Raw genomic sequence first — 23,373 nt, forward strand, 5'->3', positions numbered from 1 at the left:
AATGTGCTTCCATCGCATGCGCCTCTGGATACAAGTGTAGATAAACAGCATGAAGCTAAAATCTGGAAAAATCCTCTAGATATTCACACATGAGAACAGAAATAGAAGTAGAAGAAAGGAAAGAAAGCCAAGGCTATATAATTTTCTTTCTTTTCACCTACGTGATCACGATGAGAATTCGAATCATCATCGTATGTGACAAACTGTCCTCGCCTTATTCTTCTAAATCTACCCAGAAGTCTTCGAAAACACAACCGAATCCAGAGCTGAAACTTCGGGCACAAAGCATCCCTCCTCATCTAGCACATTGCATAATCAAAATCAACAACAATCTTTACCGAATCCTAACACACTCTGAGTTGGTTTGAGAGAAGCTAAGATAAATTTTACACTAGCTTACACTACTGCCAGTGCAAATGAAGGCGGCTTTCCATTTCTTCCAATCTAGCTTGGACAAATTTGGATGAGTTAAATCTTGTTGTGCATGTAACTGCTTTAACTGTCGAGAATAGGCGAGGAGCATCGCTTTCCGGTCATAACTGAGGGACGGTGCATACGTCACCGTCGTATGAGCATCAGCCTTTCGTGGAAACTCTTCATAGATGGTAATGGTGACTTCTCTTCTCTTGTGCTCCATGGAAGATTCCTTGGTTGGAATCAGGTGAGAAGTCAAGAAACTAATGTCACAAATTGAAATGGACAGATTGAACCAAGGGTATGTAGAACGACATGCTAGAACTATAAGGTTTGGCGAGACAATTCACAGGAGTTGAACTTTATATCATGGCTTTGGTTAATGCTACCTTTCATTGGATTTTCTATGCTAGCGTTAAGCACGGCCGATTCTCTCTCGCAATTGTGGCTAGGAACCGTGTTGGTTTGTTTGGCCTTCTGACTGAGTCTCTCTCTCTCTCTCTCTCTCTCTCTGTGTGTGATCTACTGGTAGCTTAACATTTAGCATCAAATTTATTACGAAGTCTCTAATTATGGCATAAGTAATCTCTATAAAGTGATATTTTGTGGTGTCCAAACAATCTCATACATCTAAAAGGACAGAGAGAGTAGGTTTAACTGGATTTCGGAATACTAATCACCTTCACCTAATGCTGTTCAAGTAACACTAATTCTGCAAATAAACGGAGTGTGAAGTGCCACAGACCAAGTATATAAAAACAAAATGCATTAACCACAACATTTTTTTAAAGAATAAGTTGAACAACTCTTTACCGGAAAAAGAAAACCAAAAGTAGAATCACAAAAACGACACAAAGTTACTAAATCGTCAATGACTTGTAGCAACTAATATAGAAACTTTTTAATGGCCCAAACTACGGCCAATTGCAGAATAACAGGAATAAGAGACCAGCTTTCATCTCCTTTGTGACATGCAACAAGTCTGCTAACCCAAGTGCCACAGACTGACAGACCCCTCTCTAACTACAAAGGCGGCATCAAGCATGGGTATCATTGCCAGCCCTCCTGTCAGGAGCACCACGCCTCCTGTTAAGCCGCCCACGTCGGAAAACCTCCTGAAGGATCTGATAGAAGAACCTCCGACTGGTCCCAGTGTTAACTCTTCTAAAGCTTCCAGCATTGTCATCATCATAAAAATCAGAATCAGAATCACTATCATCTCTCTCTATCACGTAATCCCCCATAACCATAGCTCTTGGTGTTGATGACCTTATTGCGCTAATCACATCTTCTCGCTCCCTCTGATGCTCAAGTGCTTTCCATTTTCGCTCATGCACCGGATCCAGCATGCGAGCCCTTGCAAATGGATGCTGAGCCCTCACATGCTTCCGGAGCTGCTTGTATGTCCCTTTGAACAAGCAGTTGTCCTGCAGGCAGTTTCTCCTCTTTTTGTTTAGATAGGCTCGTGCAGGTTCCACCACTGTCCACCCCTTCACCTGCCCCCGGCACAGGGGGCACTTTAGCTCCATTACCTCAGATTTGTTCCACATGGGGCAACTGTAGCTCCAGTTTTTCACCATGGACTCATGGGGGGAGGATGTTATATTACTATATGCCTTCTTGTACTGGTCAAGGCAGTTAGAATAGCGGGAGCCGGTTGCACACATGTATGGGCGGCAGCCCTTATCATGAGATGAGCAGAGGAGGAGAACAGCATTGTGGGGAAACTCCAGGCACACTGGGCAGCTTGCACATTTCCAATCCCTTTCCTCCAAGGCTAATAACGCGTTCTTTGGATTACCCTCTTTTTGAGAAAGCCTAGAATCGGATGAAGGTATAGTGTTTGGAGTAGACATGTGCTTATGAGATGAAAGTCTGTGACACCTTCTAATATTTCTTGCCATTCAGGTAAAATCTGAAAAATCAGGAACAGTCTTCAACTCCTTAGTGAAAAGTAAATTAAGCATTTAATCAAGTTAGAAATACATGAGTAGCACTAGGCTGGTAATGATAAAATCATAAAATGATTACTAGTCACTTCCACCACCGCACAAGAAGGGTTAAAATTAAATACCAGATTTCAAACTTTCTATCTCCTAGTATGTCTGAAAAAGATGAGAAACAAAATGGACCTTCTGATTAGTATATGAACTATGAAGCAGTTTCCGACTGTAGGAAACCTGATGATAAGTAATCAAGGGTTTGATGCACTAATTAGTATATGTGTAGCATTCTGTCCTTATAAATTAACTAATATACCTAGAGGAAATTTTTATATTTTACAACACTTCCAGTATCTTAGTCCAAAACTCTACCAAGTAATAATTTGGACAGGTTGCCACTTGTCTCCTTTCACATAAATTGTAACGAAATGATAAAATCTCATGCCACTGAAACATTTCTCATGTACTTGTTATTACAAATACTTTTTCCCCTTTCTGGTTCTTTCTGCTCAAGCCCATTAACAAGTATACTGACTCAATATCTAAAAGAGATAGTCCTTCAAGTTGAAAAATCAGGAAGCTGTGCCTCACCCAACGTTGTCAGCTTCAGCTCTAAGAACTCAATATGAGCCTTGGGGCAAGCTAGGCGCTTCACAGATTTGGATCAGTTTCAGCACATCATGAAAAGGTTACTTCACTCTTTTCAATCAACTATAGCACCTCTACAAATGTATCATCGTCCTGTCGGCCATTATGCACATAAGCCTGCAGCAGCACCTATGTACACCAGAACTCGTTTGTTGAGTTTGTGTCATCGTAAGTACGGGTGTGTAGCCACAGTATAGTACCTTAATCCATAACAGCTGTACAGTTATGATGTGCGCCAGATACATAATATATTCATGATGCTGCAATTTACACCTGGTGCACGATAATACACAAGTACTACCACCAAAATATGAATTTCTCTATATACCAGCATAGGATTGCAAACTCCCACCACTTGATCCATAGGTAATCAGGGTTCAGGTGCATACTTATTGAGATCATTCAAATAGACCAATCTCAATCTGAATATAACCAGCTGACTGGTATATACAAGGGATACGAGTGAATGCACTTGATATTTGTTTTCCCCGAATGAAAATGAAAATATTCTAGAAAAAGACAGAGATGCACCATATATATATTGTGTGTACCATACAGGAATCACACCATACATACATGTACATAAGTGGAAATATTAGGGCTCTCTCGTCCTCCAAAGACAATCCAGTACTAGCCAAAAATGTCTTAAGTTCTCCACTTTCTTTCTCTGAGTAAATAAAGGAGATGGACTTCTTTGATTTCTCATGCTCTAAGGCCTCCAATAGGAAAAGAGCAGTGAAGAATAGCTTTCCTTTCTTTATTTTTTAACATTTTCTGATCTTTTGGTTCACCAAGATCAACCCTGACTATGAGCTTTATAGCTGACCACCAGCGTGAATGCCTAATTAATAACACTTCTGACAGATCTAAATAAACCATGTGTACCCAGCCCCTATCCATTAGGCTGTATACTGCAAATTGCCATCTCACAGATGTCTTCCTTACTGTTGAATGCCAATGCATACATAACAATGCTAATGCATGTACTCCTCCTACCCATTAAATATTTGTACCTATTAATATATGTTGGAATCAAGAATACTCAATCTTAGTCATTTCCGCTGAACAACATCAAAGAAGAAAGTTTTTCATTTCAAAGTTTGATATACCCTTAGACATGAAAAAGGTAGTGTTTTTTTAAGATTCTAAAACTCGGTATCAGGATTATAATCGGTCGCTAGAAAAAATAATACGTATCGATCGTATCGAATTGTATTATTTTTAAATTATATAAAATTGTAAATATCATTTCAAAATATAAGAAATTTCTAAAAATTTAGAAAAAATTACAGAAAAAAAAACTCAAATATGAAGCCTAAAAAATATAAATAAAAATTCATTTAAAACTATAATAAATTTCTAGCTAAATTTGGTAAATTCCTCTCATCACTGTTGTTCTACAATAATAAAAAATTAGGAGTTAAAGAGTGGGTGATGAAGAGAGAAGAGAAATGAAAAGATAAAAAAAAATGCCCATCCAAATTCACTACAATGCAAAATAACTGGAGGAGCTCACCGTATCAACAGCCAGATGAACTCGGTAAAATGTAAAGGATGGAATGAAAGTGTGTGTGTGAGAGATAAAAGATAAAAACTGAAAATTTGAAAAGAATGCAGCTGAGTATATCAATTACCAATATCTTCTAGGTCAGATTTATTTTAGATTTGACATGAATCTTTAAAAAAATTAGTTTTGGCTAATCCAGCCGATCACAAACCAAAACTAATCAGGTCAGAATCGGAATTGATATCGGCCGATTTTGAAAACCAGTCTTTGACTTTTTTTCTAAGGTTTTAAGTATTGATTTCAAGATCGGGATCGATTGCTCGAAAAAATTATATGTATTGGTCATATTAGCTGTATCTGTCATCCATTTCAGACGATTTGAATCTGGAGATCGGCCAAATTTGCCTTATAGGCAGATATTTCAATCCATGTTTTTTCCCATGATAGTTAATATTTCTTGTAAATTTTAGCCTCAGCATGAACAGCTGAAAAAGGAATGATGGAGAGGATATCACCAAGACATTGTTCGACCACAGAACACATACTAATCCATGTTTATAAAACAAAACTAACTCTTTCCTTCAAGAAAACTAGTCACCTGATACCCAGATCTTTCCTTCTCTTTCACTCTGAAAAGATGCTGTAAAATAAAACGATGGAAAACTCTAGCAGGTGGGCCTGATGACTACAGTATCGTCATCTACACCAAAGTGCACCACCAAAAGAATAACTCCACTATTCTACTACCCATAATGCAATCGAATGTCGATTAAAGAAACCATTCCATCAACTTACAGCAAGAACTAGACAAATAAGCCAGCAAGCAAGCTCCACAAATCATATACTTTCAAATAGCAGTTAGGGTTTTCACGAACATCATTAGCGCAGTATCATTTCCTCTGTCACTTGTTCTTTGATCACTAACGCAACCGAAGTTTAGATTATATTTTATAAATTCATTGGGCGAAACAAATAAAGAAGAGGTGGAGATGAGAGCGAATACCTCGGAAACGGAAGGGCGAACGCGAGGAGAATGAGGCGGGATCGACCGGCTTATGCGTTGCGAATACGAGATTTAATAATTTTAGGGTTTTATCTATTTTTTTTCCTTTTAATTTTCAGATATTTAAGCGGGCTTCGTCCTTTAAGCCCGATTCGATCCCTTATTCACACCGTGAATTTGCGGATCACGCCCTATATTTTCAGTATTTAGTGTGCCCCAGGATATAATACTAAAAAGATAAATTATAAACCTTATATTTGTGAACGTGCAGGGCGTAAAATGTAAATATTCCAGATCTAAACGGGCTCCGTCCGATCCGATCCGCTGGTATAATAATTGACTCGACCCAGTTAAAAGAAGGCCGAGTGGGCCAAGTTGCGCAAGTTGGGCCCTACTACTCACATTTTGGGATTGTTATAAAAAATAATTAATTTCTTATTAATTTATTATTGTTAAGGAGCACCTAAAAAACCTTTGATTAATGTTTTCTACTGTAGCAGATAGGGGTGTAAATGAGCTGACTGAGCCGGCTTTAGCATACTCTCAGCTCAAAATTAATTTTGAACCGTAATTTAATGTTTCAGCTCAGCTCGATTCAGCTCAGCTTAAACCAAGCTTGATTAGAGGAGGAGGCAAAGTTTTTTTTTTTTTTTAAATATTGGATTCTTTGAAGAGTTGGTGGTGTTTGATAAATGAAATTTTGTGATTGATGCGAGAGAAGAGTAATTAGGATGGCAAAAAAAAAAATTATATATATATATATAAGTTTAATGAGCCGAGGCTAAGTGAGCTAGCTTCGACTAAAACCCAGCTTAGCTCGAATATTAATGAGCTGAGCTGCAACTGAGGTGAACTTGAGCAGCTCGTAATTTGGACAGCCCTAATAGTAGGGTGTAAATTTCTTACTTAATTTCTTATATATAAATTTATTATTCCTCAACAGATTAGGCTATTGGAGGAGTAGATAATTTTAAAACGAGTTTGGTGAAATGAACATGTTTTCTAAGATTGTAACATAAGGTAATGTATTGGTTTATCTACTAAAGACTCGGTCGAGCTTAACTTTAGAATTAATGATATCTCTAATAAACTTAAGAAACTTACTCGATAATAGGACACTGTTTAATTATTTTAAGAAGCTCATATTATACGAGTGTTATCGAGTTCTTTTCGCAAGACTTTTATAATTTAATTATATCTAATTTAATATATAAAACTAAGTTATATTATTTTTTAATTGATACATATTTTATTATAATAAAACACATAATTTATATATATATATACATATATTTCAAATGTAATTAAATTATAAAAGCCTATTATATAACCATCAGAAGTTGTAACTTAGTTCAATAATTTAAAAAATATATTTAATTCCAAAAATAAGTTAGAATGTCTCACTCAATATCTTTTATTCTTTATTTTAGAACAACCTTGATACTATAATTATTGTCCGAACTATTTGGGCCCCCAAAATTAATGTCGATCTAGCCAGCTCTACAGTCACGCCGAACTGACGTGTTAGTACGTCAGTACCGGATATGCATAAGACGTCACTAAACGAAGTATCGTAAAAATTACGAATCGGCTCCTTTGATAATGCTTAAGACAGTTAAAATGTGGAATTAGAATAGATTTATTCTGGAATAAATCTATTTATTCCGGTCGAGTAATTAAATAATTATTTATCTTATTCTATCTAGTATAATAATTTAATAATTTTTCTCATCTTATTTCGTACCATTTTTAAAAATTACATTAATAAGCAAAGCAGGCATAACTTAACGAGGACTTACTTTAATCACGGCTTCCTTCAATTATGACTTCTCTCAACAGGTCCGAAGCTAAGCTTTGTCCACGAAACACTATAAATCTTTTCAAATATACTCTTATTGTAAGAAATAATTAAGGTGATCTTTTTTTATCAACTCATAACCAGCGAGAAGCTATGTTCGGGTAGTAGATCTGCTACCTTATAATATATATCTCGAAAAATAATTTTTGGTCATTTGTATGAAAAAAGAGAAGTTTTTAATCATTAGTTTGATTGATGTTACCACACTACCACAGTCATCCGCGGTTCTATTGAGGGGCGATATATTTTATCCTATTGAAGGCCGCTCTTTCTTACCGCGTGCTCTAGTACTAGTCAACCCATTGACCGCATTTCCAAACGAAACCTCAACCCCCACCAATCGCCAAAACTTTCTTCCCTGTTCCTCCTCCCTCGTGAACCTTCTTCTCCAAATCCCTCAAATCGCTTTTGTATTTCTTGTTGTTCTCTCAATCACGAAGTCCTTCTTCTGGATCACGATCTTCTTCCTTCAGCTGGTGAAATCCATCAAGATCCCGCTTTGGGCTATTTTCTCTTGTGGGGTTTTTTTTGCCCCCTTCCTGCTCGTCATAAAGGCGGCTCCTTGCCGCCGCGGAGAAAAGATCATCTTCGACCAGCTGGTAGAAGAAACCCATGAAAGTTCCATCTTGAGACGTTTCTTCTTTTGAGTTTTCTTCCTTCTCGCTCCAGCGTTCTTCTCTAGCCGTAAAGGCGGCTCGTTGCCGCCGGGAAGCCAGCAAATGGACTCAAGACGGCAACAGAAGCCGAGGCTCGAGCGGCGTAATGCGGCAAAGAACATCGATTACGAGGCGTCGACGCCATACGGTATGTCGTGGCTGTCGTCTTCGTCCCCCGCCCCTTGTGAGTCCACAGACCTCCGCGTGACCCGGTCGCTTGGTATCTGCTCTTCCTCCTACTCCAACCAGACAAGCTTCCGCATCGATGGCAGCATCGAAGGGGAGGTTGATCTCATCTGCCGTAGTCTTGGTTTGTCGGGGCCGGACGATTTCGCGATCCCGGTCACAGCGTGGGAGGCTCGCAAGGCTCGGTCTTCCTCCGACCTCCTCCCGAGGTCCCGGCCCCTTCTTTCTGACAGTACTAGTTCTCAAGATCCCACCTGTGCCCCAATTGCTTATTCTGATATTACTGCAACAATTCACGAAGAACCTGTTCGACAAAATGTGGAGGAGAAGAATTCCCCCCGGAAGAATGTGGAGGTGGAGGAGGAGGATTTGGAATTTCGACGAACTCCTAAGAGTGAAGCTAAGGTTTCAAATTGTGAACCGGTTGAAGTTTCATGTAATTCTCCAAGGAAAGGGGGTGGGGAAAGAGGAATTAAAGGTGTACGACCTCCGGTTCTTGCAACTCCCCCTGCAATTTCAAACCTTTCCCCTCCACCGTCAAGATATCCATCTATTCTTGCACCACCGCCATCGATTTCCCTTCCTCCTGTTGACAGGATGAGCTCCACATGGGATATTCTGAAGTCTTTTTGTACTGAGGGTGAAGAGAATGGCTTTGATGGGGAAGGAGGAAGGAGATCTTTTGATTCGCGAGAGGACGAAGAGGAGGGTACAGATCTTGCGGAAGAAGTGGTTGAAGGGCAGGAATTGAAAGCGCTGATGTTGGGGGAAATCTCTGAAGGCTTCACCGGGACATCCTCATTGTCTACGATGAATGACGATGATGCATCTAGTACAACTACAGAAGTCACGTTTGTTGTCTCGCCCAACGGCAGATTCAAGAGGAGTATCAAGTCATGGATGCGAGGTGTCCGCCTTGGAAGCGGTTCCTTTGGCGTGGTGTATGAAGGGATCAGCGAGTAAGTAATAATCCTATTTTGTTGGATTATGTTTTCAATTTTTTTTCGGATAAGTTCTTAAAACTGCATATTGTCTATAAAGAAATTACTTATGCTGCACTGATGCTTTTGCAATGTTTTGAACCACACATTACATTCTTAAGACATTATTTTGATATTTCCTTACATCATCTTTTAGTTTGCAGGTTAACGCAATATTCATATGTTACTCTAAACCCTACTTTTGTTTGTAGATGGTTCTTTATTCCTTTTAAAGAATGGAGCTAGTTTCCTTATGTTAGTGGACTGGTATTGGAGATCTTAGATGATTCTTATATATTTTCTCGTGGCTCGCTAGCTTATTTTTGTTGCTTTTGCAGTGAGGGTGTATTCTTTGCTGTTAAAGAAGTATCTTTGGTCGATCAAGGAAGCAATGCTCAACAATGCATTCTTCAACTCGAGCAGGTTGATAATACCAGTTCTTTTTCTTGATTCATGTTATTTTATGCATTATCTATGTATGCAGTACTAGAACTTTCACCTTCTTATCCTGTTTGTAGATTATTTGAATCTTCACTGAATAAATAAAATGTCAATGAACAACTCATTGATGTACTGTGCTTTTATGAGTTGTGAGATGTTTGCTCTTCTGACCTCTAACTTTTACCTTTTCAGGAGGTCTTGCTCTTAAGTCAGTTTGAGCATGAAAATATAGTTCAGTATTATGGGACTGATAAGGTATGTTGACTATCTTGGTATTGCATATTTTATCAAGCTTTCTGTTCAATATATCTTCCATCAACATACTAATCACAATCTCAAGAAAGTGCCACAAATTCCATTTACTAATTTCTAGGGAAGTTCAAAGCATATTTGCCGTCTTTCTTGTAATGCGTCAAGTTATTGAGCTTTGTGTCGCCAATTTCTCTACTCAAACTTGTCAATCTCAATTTGAAAATAGAACTTAATTTTCTGTTTGCCAATACTCTTGTTGTTTCCTTATCTGCTTTCCCTTTTAAGAAAATGCTTACGGCCCACTAGGAATCTGAATATTACCTATTGCTGCAAAGGCAATGTGAGTAATTGGGAAGACAATGTAATTAATTGCTTCTCTGTTGTTGTATTGCACCTCTAGTGCTTACTTTCTCTTGGAATTGTTTCTTATATTATGGTTTCTTTTGTAGGAAGAAGCAAACCTTTTTATCTTCCTTGAACTTGTGACACAAGGATCGCTTGCATCTTTGTATCAAAAATATCCTTTGCGGGAATCTCAAGTCTCTGCATACACTAGGCAAATTCTGAATGGATTGGTGTATCTTCATGAAAGAAATGTGGTTCACAGGTGATGCAGCAACTTTAATTTGCATAATCATATATATTATATTCATAATTTGTTCATTTGTAATATTTTGGCATTGCATCTAACATTGTGATAAAAATAATTCGATGTATAAACATAAATAATCTAATTTTTTATATCTGTTTCATGGCTAATTGGCACATGGAAAAGGAACTTGAACCATAAAAAGAAAGTACAGGTGTACAGGTTTAAATTCACGTAAAATCTGCCAATTGTTTTAAACCAGTTTGGCTTATTAGCAGGTGCAATTCAGGCTGTTTGGCCAAAACGTCTCTTCATTGTTTCTACGATGTCTTAACCAGGAATTCCTAATATATGGAGAGTCGCTTAATTATATGAATGTGACAAGCTTACTGTCCATAATTATTTGACTACTAAATTACCTGTTGCTATTTCATCGGTTATCACTTTCTTTCCCTTGTTGATAGATCGCCTTCCCTATAATATGCAGAGATCAACAGAAGTATGGCTGAAATTTTAAGTTTGTCATGGAACAATAAAGAAGGCGAAATCTTTTGCAGCAGGGTATAGGAGTATTGTTCATTAAAAAAGTAGTAATAGAAAAGAAGCAAAGATATCAAAGTTTTTGCATCAGGGTATGAGAGGCTAAAGTTTAGGGTTAGAATTTTCAACTTTTACTACAAAGTAATGCTATCAAAAGCTAGATTGTGAAACTTGCTATGCAGTGGGTGCAGCTAAAATTGAAAGATTCCTGCAGAAGCTTTTCTAGTTAGTCTGGTTCATCTAATGTAGTTTTGACATGCAGTTGCAATGTTTTTATAGTCTCTGGTTGCATCTTGTTCATGCTTTTATAATTCTACTAATCACGTGCAAATATCATCCTACTTTTTTGTTCCAGAGATATTAAATGTGCCAATATACTGGTTCATGCAAATGGGTCTGTAAAACTTGCAGATTTTGGATTGGCTAAGGAGGTTTGTTTCCGTTCTTGCTCTGCTTAATCACTGACTCAACATGTTTAACTGTTCGTTCTCTCTTTCTGACAATTTAATTACTTTCTGCTGTTTTCGTATTCAGATAACCAAGATTAACGTGCTAAAATCATGCAAAGGAAGTGTCTATTGGATGGCACCTGAGGTGAGCTGACCTGCATAATTTTTACCTCTGCACCAAGTGAAGATATCTTTTTGTTATTTGTTCCTTTTGAGGTAGTCAAATATGTTATAGTTACGCGTACAAACTCAACTAGTGTCACCATAGATATGGTTGTTGGACAAACACAGGAAATTTAGGTATGCAGAATTGTATTGTATCCTAATAGGCTTTGAATCCAATCAGCTGTGCTGAAACAATAATTAATATGGTATAGTACTATTAGATCAATTGCCCACTGTTTCCCAATTTTTTAAGTACTGTTTTATACTTTCAATAAAAGAGCACAAACTCTCTGAGATAAGGAATAATTTGTTACGGTTTACGTGTTCCTTTATGTTCCATTTATGCCAATTAGATGTGAAATTATTTTTAAGGTGTCAGTGGACATTATTTGTTAACAACTTGCTGAGCTCTTTATGGATAAATGTCTTTTCAGGTTGTCCAACCTAGGAGAACATATGGACCTGCAGCTGATATATGGAGCTTGGGATGTACTGTTCTGGAAATGATTACACATCAGCTTCCCTATCCTGGTCTGGAATGGGTAAGTAATCTTTCGGTTGTTTGTTTTACCTTGTAAGAATGAACTTCGCTGCAAGATCATCTACAAAAAGAGAAACAATTTTGCTGTTCTTTTAACTGTTGAAAGTTCAGATGGCCCACCTTTGTCCACCTTTGTCGCTTTCAAATTTAAATCTTATTGCAAGCTCAAGGACGTGAGCAGTCAGTTAACTACAAAGTAACATATTACATGTTCCTCTTGAGAACTTTAGTGGGTATCCAATTGACATGAAGAATTGATCGAGACAGGTCATGACGTGAGTTTTACTAGACAACATTTGAGAGTTTAAAGAAGGGCAAAACTAATGAGAATACCCATCTTTTTCTGTAATTTACTTTTACTACACATAATAAGAGCAGTTACATAAAATGGCATTTGTTTACCTTCTTTTGATTTCCAAAACTGAATTATATTTTGTTTCTTCTTTCCTATCGCTTACTGAGCTTCTTTTTCACCTTGTCATCACAAGTGTCGAGATGCCTTCTAAACTTTAAATTGATTCTCTGTAATTTGCAGACACAAGCTTTCTTCCAGATAGGTCGGGGGGAGCAACCTCCTATTCCGAAATCCTTGTCAAAAGATGCTCGCGATTTTATTAGCCAATGTGTTCAAGTTAGTCCTGATGATCGACCCACTGCATCTCAACTTTTGGAGCACCCATTTGTGATGAGATCGCTACGATCCTCTTTTGGTTCAGATTCCTCTTCACACGGTATTGACAGATGGAATTAGTTGCACAACAAGGATCATTGCTCATCTACAAATTGGTAAACCACTGAATACTTTTTCCCTTAATTCTATTTTTCTAATTTTGTTCACACAGGTATTTGGAGCTTATGCTTGTATATACTCTTATTTTGCAGATTTTCTGGATGGTGCTAATTATGCAGGGAGGGCAAGATTAGTAGTGTTTTCAGACAAAGGAAGCATATGTTTGATAGCCGCCGGCTCTGAGTGTAGCAGCTTAGATTGCAATCTGGCAATGACCTCTTCCTTTCCTTTTCTTTTTCTTTTTCTTGGATTTGTTGATGTTGTTCTGGCTCAAATTCTCATTCATCGAAAGCTCATCACACTAAAATCGGTCTATCAGATGTGCTGTAGTTGCACCCCAAATTTTGGGTGCAGGAATTATTTGTTTGTAAATATGTGTTTTATGTGATTTTATTTTCTCCATGAGGCTTGTTAACTCTCTTATGTTGCAAGACTTGTATCCTTGTCTCACATTTGAAATTGTATGTCCTGAAAGGTTTGTGCAACTTTATAGGTGAATTGGTCATCAAATTCAAATTTGAGTAGCTTTGTAGGAAAGAAGTCATCTATTAATCTACTCACTGGCAGAGTTAATTATGTTTTTTTTTTTTTTTTTTTTTTTTTTTTGCCTTCTAAAATCCCTAATTTATGTGTTACCCATCTAAAGTATGATATTTACATACCTCTCAAAATATTTGGTTTTTATATATATCTTTTTTAAAACTCTTCTTACAGGAGTACTCAAGAAAGTTTAACTAATAATGAAATTTTAATCTATTAATTTAACACTAAAAAATATTTTATTTATATGTTACTCTGTTAAATTGCAGTATAAAATTTCAAATTATACAACAATTTTTGTGCCATTTACCAAATTGTTGGCAAATAATGAGAAAGAAATGGAACAACTATTTAAATAGGTCCTAGAAGTCTCTAAAATATCAAAAGAGGCATGGTGATGCAATACATGACATCACTGCCACCCAAATCCATTGTCTTCCCCGTCTCTTCGTAGGCGATCTCGTATCCTCTAATGGCATCGACGATATGGAGAAGAAGGTCTCTACTCCAGGCTTCCAAGTCCGCCGCTGCTTCTATTGTTGGGTCGTCGGTCCAACCCCGGCGGCGGTGGTTTTCAAGCAGGCCCCGGCGATTCGCGGCTCTCTGGGGGAACGGGGATTATGGGAGGCTAGGGTTGGGAAGCCTGGAATCGCGGTGGAAGCCCACGGTCTGCCCTTTCTTTGAAGAGGATCCTCCGGTCTCGATCGCATGTGGGGGTGCTCATACCCTCTTCCTCACCGGTATTTCTTTTGTCCCCTTATTGTAATATCGTTCTAGGTTTTGGGATGGATTGCTGTCAGGAAATTGGTAGGTCTTTCCTGATTTGAAATGGACAAGTTGGGATTCCATAGAGTTACGTACTTTTCTTGTACTTTCTCTTTCCCTAGTCGGCTAATTGTTGTAGCCAGGTTCGCAATTCTGATTGAGAACTAGAGGTTCTTGGTTCTGATCCAATATGCTAGTCGGATTTTGATAGTATTTTTTCACGTTAGGCGTTCACTTTTGTGAGGTTAATAGGATTTTCGGACCCAAAGGACCATCTCGATTGCCAAATAACATGTGGATTGCCGTGAGTTAGTCAGAACTTTTGCATACAATGAGATCGGAATAACTTGATTGCTTCCTTAAGGCGCCACACCACCTTCCTCATTGTATCTCCTTCCTCCATTGAAACTGGTATGTTTTCATATTTAGAACTGATAAAGGACATGCTGATCTTTTTAGGGATAAATCATTGTATCTCATTCCGACACACCATTGAAATTCTTTCCTGACATGTTAAATAAATCTCTCTTTAAAATGGAAGTAGCAAATATACACTTGAATATGGCCTTCTGGTTTGTATATTGCTTTCCTTTGTTCTTGACTCGTAGACTCTACAACTGCCTTTTCACTTATAATATTCTTGTTATGATAGGTTTTCTGGTTATTTCAGATTCGTGTTTTTTGAATGATTTGAATGGAAGTAAATATCTTTTTTCTTATTGTGATGCACAGAAAGCAGGCGTGTGTTTTCAACTGGACTGAACAACTTTGGACAGCTCGGCATAACATCTTCCATGAGCCATACACTGGTATGCATTATCATGATCTTTCTTTTCATTTTTGTTTCAGTTTATGCTTCCGATATATAATGTGATTCTCACTTCATGAATTGTATCCTAAAATGATCTCTATTATAGGAAGTCACTGTACAATTTATATTTTTAATTGTATAGCTCCTTTTCTTATAAAACCCATGTTGAATGCCCCTGAATTTTCACTTTATATGTACAGTGTTCATGACTTAATTATTCAGTGAGCTTGTGAGACTGCTTGTATCATTTCATAGATACATGAAAAGCCTTTGAGACAGACTTTAGAATATTGGGGAATATATGTGCCATCAGCTTTATGGATTCGTTCTGTTTCTAATTGTGTTAATGGACATGTATTTCTCTTGCTATTGGACTTGATAGCTGAAATTACTATTTTAGCTTTCAGTTATCTTGTAGACCTTTGGATTATAAGTTATAACTTTACCTGAGCAAGGCCTTTTTTTTCATAAACTTGTATTGAATGCCCTTGATTTTCAACATTCAGTATGGTTTTAAACTTATAATAGCAAAATGAACTTAAATGGTTACTGGAAAACGTGTCCTTCAATGTGGTCAGCAAATGTAACAATATAAACAAGGATGGGACAAATGTAGGAGGGTTTTTCTTGTCGGCTAGTAGGCAGGACTACGTGAGTAGGGGCCAATTTCTGGCAGTTGTGTGATGTGAATACTATAATCCATTAAGACGACCATGGTCTAAGGAGCAAATTTATAGATAGATTTATGCAAGAGTGGTATACAATGGAGAAAAATAAAATAGCCAGCTTTCTGGTGGCTAAAAAGTCACCATAGTCAATATTACTCTTCTAGATGACAAACAATTTTAGTGAGAAAACAGATCAGTCGTTAACTTCAGGTCTCCATGCTTAAATTAATTATGAGAAAGACATGGTGGCGAACCCTGAAAGTATTGACTGACTGAAAATTTATATGTCAATTGAATAACAATAATTGTAATGATGAACGTCTATCAACTTGTGTTCTTGCAATTTTTGCCTTTTGTTTGTTTGCTTTGTGCAGATTTATCTTTAGTTCCATTGTCATTTTATTATGGTTTTGCATGATGATGTATTTATTTAAAGATATGCTTCATTTGTTTAAGATCGGGTTGTAGCAAGTTGCCTAAAACACCAACTTTATTCACTTGTTTACTCCATGCAGGAGCCAATGGAAGTTTTTGGACTTCCCAAGAAAGTTGCAGAAATTTCAGCTGGTTACTACCATTCTTGTGCAGTTACTGGTGAGATTATGTGACCTTTTTTTTTCCACTAGAATCGGCTTAATTTCATTCTTTGAAAAATGTATAATCAAGGCAAATTTTTGTTTGTGGTCTTAACTTTGTACCTTTTCTTTTTCATGTTTGATTAGAGGATGGGAAACTCTTCGTATGGGGCAATAACTCTACTGGGCAGCTTGGTCTCGGAAGAAGTATTATTTTTCTTTCCTTCTAATTAACTCGTATGATATTTAGTAACATTTTTCTTATTAAAGTTAGAGTTACAACATCTTGTGAGCATTGTTTTTGTACTACTTTTATTACCTCCTAAAAGTTTCTATTGTTTGATTTCAGCATGAAAATATCTGGATAGAGTTGTAGTGATTCTCATCTTTTGCAATCAAAATTCTTATCCTGTTGTTAGGCTATGTCTTCTATAGCAACCAAGTAGAAATTATTTTTCTTCATTAGTGAAGTGCAATAGTAGGCATAGTTACTCTATTAAGTTTTAAGAATTCAGTGGCACTCTCGTACCTTGGAATGTATCAGAGGAATGTCGGTAACATGTAATTCTTACATATTCTGTTTTTTTATTTACTGTGTATCGTTGGTCATCCTGGTGTATGCCATTAAAATGTTCTGCACATTTTTACATCTCATAACCTTTTTCTGTGACTTTCTAGACAACGTACTCCAGTTTGGTCATTGGGGTTTTACTGCATCCATAAAATATGATTCTGTCTTAACATTGTTTGTCATATTTTAGAATTCGTTTCATGATTTTCCTGCAAATTTATTCTATGAATTTGTTCTCTATACTGTTATGTGAAGCTTCGGTGTTATTTGAAGATGCAGTCAGAACTCAAATTCTTAAGTAGGAGGTAACTGTTGTTTCATATTGAATTGCAGGGGTAGGAAGTTTAGTGTCTAAACCTACTGTGGTTGATAGCTTGGTTAATATTGGTGTTACAAGGGCTGCACTGGGTTCAGAGCACTCAATTGCTATCTCAGGTGACAAAAAGCAGCTCTATGTGTTAAATTTCTGTGCTAAACCATAAGTTAATAACTCTTTTTCCATTCAACAATTTCCCTGTAGCTGAAGGTGACATCTTGAGTTGGGGAGCTGGTGGTTCTGGTAGACTTGGTCATGGACATCAATCTAGCCTATTGGGATTTTCTAGAAGCTCAAGGTCTGTATAGGATTATTCTGTTAATTTAGGGATATGATCAGTCTCCTCCTCTGATAAGAATATGTACTTTAAATGCCTTTTTTCTTGTGGTTTATCCATATAGAGATGGCTGTAATTATCCTACTTGCAAACATGACTTTTTGAAAACATTAGTTAGTTATCTGTAGATATCCAAATTCCAAACTGGCTGATGTTATTGATATAAGATGCATCCCTTTTGTCGCTGCTTTTATGAGAAAGTTGTGACTCGTAAAATATTGTAGTTGTAACCTATTTTCTTTCTCAAAAAATGGTGAATTGGTGATCTTGGGGGCTGAAATTGTGTGTAGAATGTATGTTTATTGATGTTCCTATGTGGTAATTGTATGGTTTGTGCAAATAAAGTCTTCTCGTATCACTAGTGATACAGTTGTTTCTTATTATACAGAATGATATTTAAAGGTCCATTTATGCAGTGAATATACTCCAAGGTTGATCAAGAACTTTAATGGTGTAAAGGTAATCAAGCTTTATTATTGTTCATAGCATCTTTTGCATCAGTGTTTTGTTGAGCTGTTCACATTTTCCCATATGTGCAAAATGTGTTAATAGGTCAAGAGGATTGCCGCGGGGATGTTGCACTCAGCTTGCATTGATGGTAATCTGAAGGATTAGTGATAATGTTTACGCTCTAGCTACCTATGCTATATTATCTTCTGTTGTAACTTCATGTATGTTACTCATTGCAGAGGAAGGTACTGTTTTCATATTTGGCGAACAGACAGTTGGTACAATGGTACTTAGTCAGCATATTGCATTGGAACAATCCATATGGTTTATACTATTTATTGTTATGTTACCACCATTAACTAATGATTTTCTCCTTCCACTATCATTGATATTATAGGGCTTTGGAGGAGCAAATAATGCATCAATACCACTTGCTGTCAAAGAGCTTCCATTTTCAAAAGAAATTGCTTGTGGTGGTTACCACACGTGCGCCTTAACAAGTACTCAACCTGATATGAATTGCGTTCTTTGTTATGAAACTTTTGAATAAATTAGTCCAGTAACTTCTGATTTTAACTTGCAAGGTTTCCCTAATATTACTCTTTCAAATGATAATTTTCTTGTACAATGACACTGTATAAGCACATACCTATTTTGCTTCGTGCTAGACAATACATTTAGCCACTCTACAATAATTGCAGCAACATGACTATGACACTCATCTCAATCTAGTGCAGAGCTTTATGGGACAAGATAAGACAATGGAGAGGGAAGATGAGTGTAGAATGGATAAAAGATAAACAAATGGGGTTAGACCTCAAGAAATGTAAATTTTTAGCATATCGCCCAAGTTGAGCCAGAACATAAGCTAATTTCTCTTTTGACTCCAGATTCCTTATCCTAAAACTTGTGGAATTGATTTTGAAACATGGGCGAGTTTGCAGTTCTAGATAAAATTTTCTGATATATGAAATTAATTGTGCATCTGTAGAAATCTGGCACCGCCATATATATAAGTCTGTTGTTACATGAAAGGAATTCTTGTTTTTCTGGCTACAAAAATGTAGACAGCCATAATGTTACGACATGAGTTTGCTATTGTAGAGATTACATTCCCTTAATATTATATTGGCTTCAATATCTATCTAGATAATATGCCCATAAGTTATTGAAGTTGCTTCAAATACCTCCCAGTTGAAATAGGCTAGTCCTTTTATTCTTTTGTTTCGTATGGTAGCAAAAAAGGATTGATGCATCACATATAACTATAATTAATCAAAGTTTCGAAACTCGGTATTGGGATTAGAATAGACCATTAGAAAAAATACGTATCAGTTGTATCGGCCGCTTGTATTATATCAGGCTATTTCTAATTACATAAAATTTTAAATATTATTTAAAATGCAGAAACATTTCTAAACGTTTATAAAAAATAATAGAAAAATAAGAAATAAAAATTAGTTACATATGAACTTTAAAAACTAAAGAAAAAATTCACTCAAAATTATAATGAATTTTGATTTGAATTAGACAAATTTTCATACTTAAAAAGTGGTCGAGAAAAAAATGAAAAAAAAAAAACTCATTTGAGTCCACCAAAGTGTGGACTAGCCAAAAAGGCTCACCAAAACGGCCGTCAAATAAATTCGGTGAAGTGTGAGAGTGAGAGGATAGTGTGTGAGAGATAGAGAGTAAAAACTGAAAATTTAAAAAGAAAGCAGTTGATAACATTAATTATTAATATCTCCTAGGTTATATGCATTTTAGATTTGACCTGAATCTTAAAAAAAAGATTGTTGTTTTCAGCCGATACGGGCGAGTTTTGGCCAATACGACCAATACTGACCGAAACCAGTCTGATCGAAATTGGTTATGACCGATCCAACTTGGGATCGACTGATTTTAGGATCCATGTAATTAATTGAAACAATTGTTAGCACATAATTGCTCTATACATTGTACACGTTACTTTTAATGTTCCCTTTACTATTTATCTTGGGTACTAAAATTACTCTCTTTTCTACAGGTGAAGGAGGATTGTACACATGGGGCTCAAATGAGAATGGCTGCCTTGGTCTTGGGTACATTTTTCTGTTCCAGAAACAACAATCTGGAGCTTCATCTGAAAACTGTATTTTGAATATGTCTATCCTTCAACTCTAAAACATTTTTCTCTTTTCTCTCTCTTAGTTACACAGATATGGTCCGTACTCCACAAAGTCTGAAGAGTTCACTATTTAAATTTCCCATATCTGAGGTGAATTCTGCCTTTACCATTCAATTCAAATTTAGTCTTCTCACTTAATATTCTAGTGCATCGAAATTCAGGTGGCACCAACTGAACCTTATTCCTTCCAATTTCTTATTCATGGCAGGTATCTTGTGGTTGGAAGCACACTGCTGTGATATCAGGTAAAGTACTTTTCTCTGAGAAAACTTTTAAGCCAAAAACCAATGACAATACTTCACCTTTTCTGTTCAGTTATTTCTGGTTAGCATTAGTATTTCACTTTCTAATAATTTGATCGGTCCATCTTACCTTTTGTTTTACCTCATGGTGTCAGTTCCTCTTGAAGCTATCATGATGTTAGTACATCTTGAAGCTACTCTATATGCTTCAGACAGGATTTTTTTATTTTCAAATTTTCACTTTGTTTTCAAATTTGACAGCCGTGAAGATAACCTATTATTTCTTTGAAAGTTATATTTATAGTACACCAGGAAAGAACTTGAATAGCTCCAAATCTATATTATCAAACCATGTTAATCACTTCTTCAAAGTTACATCGATTGTCATGCATCGACGGTAGCTATGGGGCAGTTTTCGACAGTAGCTATGGGGCAGTTTTCAAATGGATTCCCCTCAACCACACTTGAGACATTTATAAGTGGATTGAAATCAGGAGACTCGACCATCCCATTTAATTTATTTGCATGTAAACCCAACCTGACATGCTAATTGAGAGGAAAAGTCGTCAAAAGATGGCTTCTCATTTGGTGTGGAAAGATTAAGAGAAAAATGAAATGCCTAGAAATAGTGGTTTACAAGCAGTGGTGTAGCTTTGAAGCATATCAAGGCATACCTCTTTTTTTCTTGAATTGATTGTGTCATTCTATGTTCTATGCACCGGTTGGTGCCCCAACATGAAACCTGATTCTCTAACATTGGACAATGATTCAATCTTTCATTTCTGCGTTATGTAGACATAATGATATGATCCAACTACGTGGATTAAGTTAATTGAGTCAGTCGAATTGAGTTAATTAGTTAAATTTGATTGTTGCCTTAATTTTAAATAAAATAGATGTAAGCCCAATAGGATGAATTGGATCGATCCACTATAATTCTACTCCTATAAATATGAGTGATCATAGGATAATTATTAATTTATTATGAATAGAATGATATTTAGTTTAGTCATTTTTATTATCTCATTATTTTTTATCGTAACCATTAAATTACTTTTATCTTCTTAGGAGTAGATTGCAATCCTATATCCATTCAAAATACTTAAATCCTAGCCACCATCCTTTACCATAAGTTACTCTATTTTACAGCCGTCCACCACCACCCTTGGTTGTTCGCCATCCTCAGACGACTGTCGCAACATCGAATAATTACCGATCTATCTAAATTCAAATTTTTATCACTATTTTATTTTTAACTATTCACTCTGATCTCAGATTCACGTGAAATTAAAGCCGTTAGATTTATACCTTGTGAAGCTACCACCCATAAAAATTTCATAATTTTCCTACGTCTAGATCGATCTAGATCTGATTCGTAACACATGAGCAGTGATATAATTGATAATCTACATTGATTTATCCACCTATGATGACTGTCACATTGAGGAGGACAAATCAAATCCTGAACAACTAAACTGTGTAGAAGGCAATTTAATTTTGGCTGGGTTAGTTGTTCGAATGGGAGATCCTTTTAGCTTGGAAAGTAATTTATGAGCTCAAGATATACCTCATGATGTTGCTCTTTCCTTCCCAAAGAGCAATGAAGCTGTATTGTAGAATGTAGGTTCACTATAGGCAGTACCTAGGGTGAGGTATGCTTCTTCCATACTGCTATCGGATTATCTATATTACCTACTAATGTCACGAAGTCAACCCAGTTCATTCCTTCAAGTTTCAACTAGAACATTGTGACAAATTAGATCTTGACAAATTAGATTTGTAACATCAAGATGTATCAACTATCTTCCATACATGAAGAATAAGATAGTTGATATATCTTGATGTGAGAAATTTGTTGAGAAGCCACTATTTTGCATGACATGAATCTAATCCGCAGGTGGCAATGTATTCACATGGGGCTGGGGAGGGGCTAATGGGTCATTTTTCGAAGACGGTCATTCCTCTGGAGGACAGCTGGCAAGTATCATCATCATATTACAGTTGTTTTAATGTTATAACTTTTGTTTAACATACTGTGATTATTAAGACAAGTCATGTGGGAGAATGAAACTAGCAGTGTATCGCAGTTATGCTCTTCTCGTTTATGTTTTAGTTTGATATCCATCAAAGTTAAATAAACTATAAATAAGGATTAGATATGCTAGAAAATGTGTATTTAGAGTGTCAATCTATGCATGCCGATTTCATTTTAACTTAAACAAAACTGAATTGGAAGGAAGGAATCAGTAAAGCGAGATTCAATTTTTAGTAAGAACTTCAAATAATAGTTGAAAGTTGAAACTGGCAGCTTGTAATTTCTAATTTCTATCATTTTGTGTTGGTCAAGGATGTCTTTAAGTTTGTCACATTGCAATTGCATTTATGTCTTCGACTACTGGTTTCGAGCTGTGACTTCTGACTATTGGTTGGATTCAGGGACATGGAAATGATATTGACTATTCGGAACCCATAATGGTAAATTTGGGGAAGAACATAAGGGCGTTAAGTATATCATGTGGCTTCAATCATACCGGCGCAATATTTGAGTACAGTGAAACCTGAGAGAATAGCAGCTACTCGTCCTGTAGATCCTGGTCATTGTTCCCAGCCAATTGACTGTACTTTCTCCTTACAGATAATCTTGTATGTTTACATTCAGTTATATTCTGAGTCATTTTGTAAATGACGGTTTAGTGGGGTGTTTGATGACAAATGTCACAATGTAATAAATAATCATATATAAATAATCCGAGATATATGTTGTTTATAAGCCGACTGTTTGGCTGGATAAGTTGAGGCTTCCCCGGATACAGCTAGAGATAAAAGGAATCAATGCAGCATTAGTAAACGTCAGTCAGTGTATCTACCTACTGATCCTGATGCTACGTAAGGGGTGGAGCAATTCTAATGGTAACAGCCAATAAGAAAAGAAGGGACTGAGCCATCCTTTTATTATTTGACCATAAGAC

The 23,373-nt window shown here is 36.5% G+C and overlaps 3 protein-coding genes across 4 annotated transcripts; 2 read left to right on the forward strand and 1 right to left on the reverse strand.

Annotated features, from left to right (window-relative positions):
- Positions 1 to 1,139: 1,139 nt before the first annotated feature.
- LOC140785655 (uncharacterized) lies at positions 1,140 to 5,649 on the reverse strand. 2 transcript variants are annotated; one of them, XM_073133602.1, is made up of 2 exons: positions 5,516 to 5,649; positions 1,140 to 2,329 (listed from the first exon to the last, which is right to left on the reverse strand). In XM_073133602.1, exon 2 carries the CDS (start codon positions 2,316 to 2,318, stop codon positions 1,452 to 1,454), a length of 867 nt encoding a protein of 288 aa, XP_072989703.1. In that variant the 5' UTR covers positions 2,319 to 2,329; positions 5,516 to 5,649; the 3' UTR covers positions 1,140 to 1,451. The 2 variants fall into 2 exon arrangements, with proteins under 2 accessions (XP_072989703.1, XP_072989702.1); XM_073133601.1 differs by lacking the exon at positions 5,516 to 5,649 and adding an exon at positions 2,949 to 4,226.
- Positions 5,650 to 7,656: 2,007 nt separating this feature from the next.
- Positions 7,657 to 13,364, forward strand: LOC140787277 (mitogen-activated protein kinase kinase kinase 1-like). The gene is made up of 9 exons (XM_073136110.1): positions 7,657 to 9,174; positions 9,534 to 9,618; positions 9,829 to 9,891; positions 10,338 to 10,495; positions 11,373 to 11,448; positions 11,552 to 11,611; positions 12,066 to 12,173; positions 12,708 to 12,958; positions 13,055 to 13,364. Exons 1-8 carry the CDS (start codon positions 8,093 to 8,095, stop codon positions 12,921 to 12,923), a joined length of 1,848 nt encoding a protein of 615 aa, XP_072992211.1. The 5' UTR covers positions 7,657 to 8,092; the 3' UTR covers positions 12,924 to 12,958; positions 13,055 to 13,364.
- Positions 13,365 to 13,884: 520 nt separating this feature from the next.
- On the forward strand, positions 13,885 to 23,174 carry LOC140786273 (ultraviolet-B receptor UVR8). The gene is made up of 15 exons (XM_073134574.1): positions 13,885 to 14,242; positions 15,000 to 15,076; positions 16,262 to 16,340; positions 16,469 to 16,528; positions 17,226 to 17,327; positions 17,413 to 17,506; positions 17,962 to 18,004; positions 18,098 to 18,143; positions 18,235 to 18,281; positions 18,393 to 18,495; positions 20,022 to 20,076; positions 20,186 to 20,252; positions 20,371 to 20,407; positions 22,302 to 22,381; positions 22,841 to 23,174. Exons 1-15 carry the CDS (start codon positions 13,975 to 13,977, stop codon positions 22,964 to 22,966), a joined length of 1,284 nt encoding a protein of 427 aa, XP_072990675.1. The 5' UTR covers positions 13,885 to 13,974; the 3' UTR covers positions 22,967 to 23,174.
- The last annotated feature ends 199 nt before the right edge of the window (positions 23,175 to 23,373 follow it).

The sequence above is a fragment of the Typha latifolia genome, chromosome 4 (assembly GCF_019914945.1).
Source record: "Typha latifolia isolate L0001 chromosome 4, TyphaL0001v2, whole genome shotgun sequence".
In the NCBI taxonomy this organism is placed as follows: domain Eukaryota; kingdom Viridiplantae; phylum Streptophyta; class Magnoliopsida; order Poales; family Typhaceae; genus Typha; species Typha latifolia.